The sequence below is a fragment of the Salvelinus alpinus genome, chromosome 31, assembly GCF_045679555.1.
Source record: "Salvelinus alpinus chromosome 31, SLU_Salpinus.1, whole genome shotgun sequence".
NCBI lineage: Eukaryota > Metazoa > Chordata > Actinopteri > Salmoniformes > Salmonidae > Salvelinus > Salvelinus alpinus.
Window position 1 is genome coordinate 36,876,795 of NC_092116.1, and position 5,825 is coordinate 36,882,619.

The following is a 5,825-nucleotide window of genomic DNA, read 5'->3' on the forward strand; positions in this document are numbered from 1 at the left end:
CATGTTGAATAACAGATGGGTTACAGGTGATCATGGTGAATAACAGATGGGTTACAGGTGATCATGGTGAATAACAGATGGGTTACAGGTGCTGAAAACACAATGCTGGTCATATGGACCAATATGTTGTTAGACCCATTTCTAAAAAATTATAATATTGTCCGAATCATTTTGATTAATTTCATTTTGAGGGGAGCATGCCAAATGTAGTCCATAAATGGAATAGTGGGTTATAACATTTAAATTGAGTTAAAGCCGGGTTTGGTGATGACTTTCTGAACTCATTAGACCAAAGGTGTAAAGTAATACAGAGAGTATTGGTATTTCAGTTATTATAAACAGCTATTTCTTAACAAAGTTTCTAGTTAACAGTCAAAACAGAAAGCAGTGACTTCCTTTGCCGCCTGCTGCAGAATCACACCGTGTTCAGATACTACAATAATAATCAGGGTCCTCTGTCCTTTTACCTCCAGTCTGGCGTCAATCACTATCAACGGATTGGAGTTTAACCCATAACATTCTGATTCAAGTGTAATGACCATCAACCCAAATGTCACAAACAGGACAGTGGAAAGGGAACATATTTAAATATGATAAATATTGTTTTAATCTCTAAAATGATTATGCACTTTATTAATTTTAAATATTCCCGGTACACAGTCAATTCAGGAAGTGAATTTAAATTCCATTTCATTTTAAAGGATGAGAGAGATAGAGAAAAATAGAGGGAGGGGTCTGACTGGACGGGTCCTTAAAAAGGAGTTGAGGGAGAGGTAGGACTCAACTCACAGGCAGGACAGAGAGAGAGAGGGAGACTAGAACTCAACTCACAGGCAGGACAGAGAGAGAGAGAGAGACAAGAACTCAACTCACAAGCAGGACAAAGAGAGACCCAGTGAAGACCTTTGAAGATCTCTGAAGAAGTGAAGCTACAACTGAAGACTTCAGAAGGTGAGATTTCTGTTCATCCAATACTGTTCCTGGCTGCATCCCAACTGACCTCCTATTCCCTATGTGGTGAGCTACTTTAGACAAGGACCCATAGGGCATATGTAGCTCTGGTCAAAAGTAGTGCACTACATAGGGAAAAGGGTTCCATTTGGAAACTAGGTACTAGGGACACAAAAGGGTGAACGTTTTGGACCGAGTTCAGGAACTGCTGCGCTAAGGAATTCAAGTCCGCTGCCAAAACTCAGGTATCATGTTTTCTACCAATTGCAGTAGAGTAGCCTAGGACACAGGAATATGTACGACAGCTTGGGGTCCCCAGGAACGAGTTTGGAAAACGCTGCCTTAGCAGTTGTGAGTTATGTACCAAACAGGGTTTCCCTGACCTCCCAAGTCCCCCCTGCCGTTCCACTGATTTGATATATTCCATGAATTTGTGTTGATGGCTTCTCTCTCTCTCTGTCTCTCTCTGTCTCTGTCTCTGTCTCTGTCTCTCTCTCTCTCTCTCTCTCTCTCTCTCTCTCTCTCTCTCTCTCTCTCTCTCTCTCTCTCTCTCTCTCTCTCTCTCTCTCTCTCTCTCTCTCTCTCTCTCTCTCTCTCTCTCTCTCTCTCCCCTCTCGTTGTCTCTCTCTCTCTGCCTGTCTCTCTCTCTCTCCCTCTCTCTCTCTCTCTCTCTCTCTCTCTCTCTCTCTCTCTCTCTCTCTCTCTCTCTCTCTCTCTCTCTCTCTCTCTCTCTCTCTCTCTCTCTCTCTCTATCTCTCTCTCTTCCTCTCCCTCTTCTCTCTCTCTCTCTCCTCTCTCTCTCTCTCTCTCTCTCTCTCTCTCTCTCTCTCTCTCTCTCTCTCTCTCTCTCTCTCTCTCTCTCTCTCTCTCTCTCTCTCTCTCTCTCTCTCTCTCTCTCTCTCTCTCTCTCTCTCTCTCTCTCTCTCTCTCTCTCTCTCTCTCTCTCTCTCTCTCAGGAGACTATCACCATGTCGATGTTCACCACCCTTCTGCTTCTCAGCGCTGTCTTTGCTCTGGGAGATGCAAGCCGTAGAAGAGGTATTCTGACCAAAGGTTTTGGTGACCTGTTCACACACATCAGATTCAATTTGATGTTATTGTTGAGACCTTAACCCAACACCTAGTGACCTAGGTTTTGGTTTAACAGTCACTGGACCCCAAGCTCCTGGTTGGGGCTCCCGTCGTGTTCGCTAAAATATAATTCTATTATACGTCTGTAAACGCTGCATGCATACTACACTGTTGACTAATTTGATTGTGTGGTGGGAAGTAACCATTTCATAATGTTATTAAATGTGATCTTTCCCCCCTACAGACTGTCATCGCAAAGCCTGCCCACCTGGCTGGCCCAGCGATTCGACACACTGCTATCACTACGTCCCCATCATGACCACATGGCCAGAGGCAGAGGTACATGGATGTCTGCTGTACATAATTCAGATTATCTGTGTGCATGATTTGAAGTATTGGCGGTTTAATGAGAGATCAGCAGCTGAGAATCTGGTAGCAGTGATGGAATTGAAGGATCTTGGACACTGGCCAGCCGGGTTAGTAGACGGCAATTTCTACTAGCCAGGGTCCAAAATGTGCCATGGGATAATGGAAAAGACAATAATTGACCTGCATCTTATGCTAGTTGGACACATTTTCTAGAAGCCTGATCTGAAAAGCACTATAGTTGGGGTAGTGGGGATGCTATTTCCATCCCTGTCTGGTGACCATACAGGGTTGCAGTTGACTGTAGGTTTAATCTATGTTCAACAGGGTTGAGAAATTATATCATGACGTGCTATTCCTTCTAATTATCTTTATATTCTATCTCTGTTTCTCTCTCTCTCTCTCTCTCTCTCTCTCTCTCTCTCTCTCTCTCTCTCTCTCTCTCTCTCTCTCTCTCTCTCTCTCTCTCTCTCTCTCTCTCTCTCTCTCTCTCTCTCTCTCTCTCGCCCTCTGTCTCCTCGTCTCTCCCCTCTTTCGCTCTCCTCTCTCTGTCTCTCTTTCTTTCTCCCCCCCCCCTCTCTCTCTCTCTCTCTCTCTCTCTCTCTCTCTCTCTCTCTCTCTCTCTCTCTCTCTCTCTCTCTCTCTCTCTCTGTCTCTCTCTCTCTCCCATCTCTATCTGTCTCTCTTTCTTTCTCCCCTCTCTCTCACTCCAGAGGAAATGTTTGCTCCTGGGAGGTAACCTGGCATCAGTGCACAGCCTTCCCCAGTATATTTTCCTTCAGACTGTCATCAAGAAGAGTACCAAGAAATTAAAGCGCACCTGGATTGGAGCCAACGATGCCATCAAGGTCAGAAGCACCGTCTGTTGAACACTCCTGAAACATATAAGATGCAATAATTCTTGAACCTATGAAGGTCTGGTGGTGCCTTAACCCACAGATCAGTTTGTTTTCAAAGCTTGTTATCTAATATTACAAACACTGTCTAGCTTCAAGCCATGGTTAAATCATGCTTATCTCATAGATGGTCAGTCCTGGTATCCATAAATCTGTCTAGGAATCTGAGTGGTTACATTTCTCCAGGCCCATCCCTCAGCTTTTTACCCAAACAGTGGCGGGGTGCCCATTTAAAAAAATAAAAATCACAGATTTCCTTTTTTAAAGACAGTTACTACAGGGTGTATATATAGTGTTTACTGTCTGCTGGTGATGCATCGTCCTGTGTGCTCTGTAGGAGGGTCTTTGGCTGTGGAGCGACGGGTCCAGGTTTATCTACCAGAACTGGGCCCCGGGTCAACCCTCTAACTCCGACCACTTTGTTGTGAATGACAACTCGAACAGCCGGGAGCATTGTATGGAGATGAACTATGGAGGTACAATCCTGTCACCAGACTAGTTTCCAGACTAGTCTCCTGATCATTATACATCAAACATTTGGATAGTAGTAAAATACATCTTAAAAGGGAATTTGTTCCTTTTTTAGCTACATATTTAAAAAACAAAAATAATACCTACCTTTCTGTTTCTCTCTTTCCCAGCTTCCCGCGGTCAGAATGATTCCCCCTGCTGGTACAAACGTCCCTTCCTGTGTTCCAGAAAGCGCTGAGGTCCACATTTTGGGAGAGACAACATTGGAGAAGCTCTCTGGCATTTGAGATTGTTTTAAATAAATGCACCGTCTGCAATGTTACCTTTTGTTCAGTGGTCATTTATACAAAACACCAGCTGGGTCCAACTGTGAAACTCTGCAGTGTGAAGTACCAAATAACATCTTTGGTAAATTAAATGTTAAACAGTTGCTTCTCACTTTGTAATACGTTTGATTGTCGTCAACATTTTCTACATTTTCATAGTCAAACCAGAGATGAACAATTGATGTAAATTACCATCATCATCATCACCATCATCATCATCATCATCACTACCTTCTTCATGTTTAAAGTTCAATGAGGGGATGAAAAAATAGTGATTCATGATGTTTTCAAATTGCGTACACACATTTCTTACACCTGTAAAATCATCTCCGATCTCCATGTGCAGAGGATGTAAGGTCTCAGGTAAGGGGTCAGGGTCAGGGTTAACGGTGACTGTACTGTAGTCCACTCCAGCCAAACTAGAGGTTAGATTTAGAATGAGGTCAGGGTTAACGGTTTAATGTACTGAACATTAGTGGTTCTATGAGGAAATACTGCCACCTGGTGGTCATTCAGCAGTCCTAAAAACACACACACACACACACACACACACACACTCACACACACACACACACACACACACACACACACACACACACACACACACACACACACACACACACACACACACACACACACACACACACACACACACACACACACACACACACTACTGTCGCTTCAACTGGTAGTCAATGACAGAATAGTTGAATGCTATAGTTGACAGAAAGGAGGAGAGGAGAGGTAGGCAACATTAGTAAAATAGAATGTATTAGAATGAATGAAGAGAACTTGATATTTCAGTTGCAGCCTAGTCTATATTTATTATTATAAACAACTCAGAGAGTCTGTAGTAGATTGGGTTACCTTTCTCCTCCTGCAAACTAATTGTAGCTGATAGAACTGCACAGCTACACTGTTGAATAAATGATAAAACTGCACAACGTACACTACCGTTCAAAAGATTGGGGTCCCTTTGAAATGTCCTTGTTTAAAAAAAAAGAAAAGCAATTTTTTTTTGTGGTTGTTGTCCTTGATGATCTTTATGGTCTTCCTGTGACATCGGGTGCTGTAGGTGTCCTGGAGGGCAGGTAGTTTTCCCCCGGTGATGCGTTGTGCAGACCTCACTACCCTCTGGAGAGCCTTACGGTTGTGGGCGGAGCAGTTGCCGTACCAGGCGGTGATACAGCCCGACAGGATGCTCTCGATTGTGCATCTGTAGAAGTTTGTGAGTGCTTTTGGTGACAAGCCGAATTTCTTCAGCCTCCTGAGGTTGAAGAGGCGCTGCTGTGCCTTCTTCACAACGCTGTCTGTGTGGGTGGACCATTTCAGTTTGTCCGTGATGTGTACACCGAGGAACTTAAAACTTTCCACCTTCTCCACTACTGTCCCGTCGATGTGGATAGGGGGGTGCTCCCTCTGCTGTTTCCTGAAGTCCACGATCATCTCCTTTGTTTTGTTCACGTTGAGTGTGGGGTTATTTTCCTGACACCACACTCCGAGGGCCCTCACCTCCTCCCTCTAGGCCGTCTCGTCGTTGTTGGTAATCAAGCCTACCACTGTAGTGTCGTCCGCAAACTTGATGATTGAGTTGGAGGCGTGCATGGCCACGCAGTCGTGGGTGAACAGGGAGTACAGGAGAGGGCTCAGAACGCACCCTTGTGGGGCCCCAGTGTTGAGGATCAGCGGGGTGGAGATGTTGTTACCTACCCTCACCACCTGGGGGCGGCCCGTCACGAAGTCC

General features: G+C 44.7%; 1 protein-coding gene across 1 annotated transcript; it reads left to right on the forward strand.

The window, feature by feature from the left end:
- The first annotated feature begins 782 nt into the window (after positions 1–782).
- Positions 783–4,077, forward strand: LOC139561579 (galactose-specific lectin nattectin-like). Its single transcript, XM_071378804.1, has 6 exons — positions 783–951; positions 1,908–1,989; positions 2,267–2,361; positions 3,102–3,236; positions 3,622–3,760; positions 3,926–4,077. Exons 2-6 carry the CDS (start codon positions 1,920–1,922, stop codon positions 3,991–3,993), a joined length of 507 nt encoding a protein of 168 aa, XP_071234905.1. The 5' UTR covers positions 783–951; positions 1,908–1,919; the 3' UTR covers positions 3,994–4,077.
- The last annotated feature ends 1,748 nt before the right edge of the window (positions 4,078–5,825 follow it).

Coding starts and splice junctions, on each gene's coding strand:
- LOC139561579 (XM_071378804.1), top strand. CDS start 1,920: ATGTCGATGTTCACCACCCTTCTGCTTCTCAGCGCTGTCTTTGCTCTG. Junction 3,237..3,621: donor GAGCCAACGATGCCATCAAG/GTCAGAAGCACC, acceptor TGTGCTCTGTAG/GAGGGTCTTTGGCTGTGGAG. Junction 3,761..3,925: donor TATGGAGATGAACTATGGAG/GTACAATCCTGT, acceptor TCTCTTTCCCAG/CTTCCCGCGGTCAGAATGAT.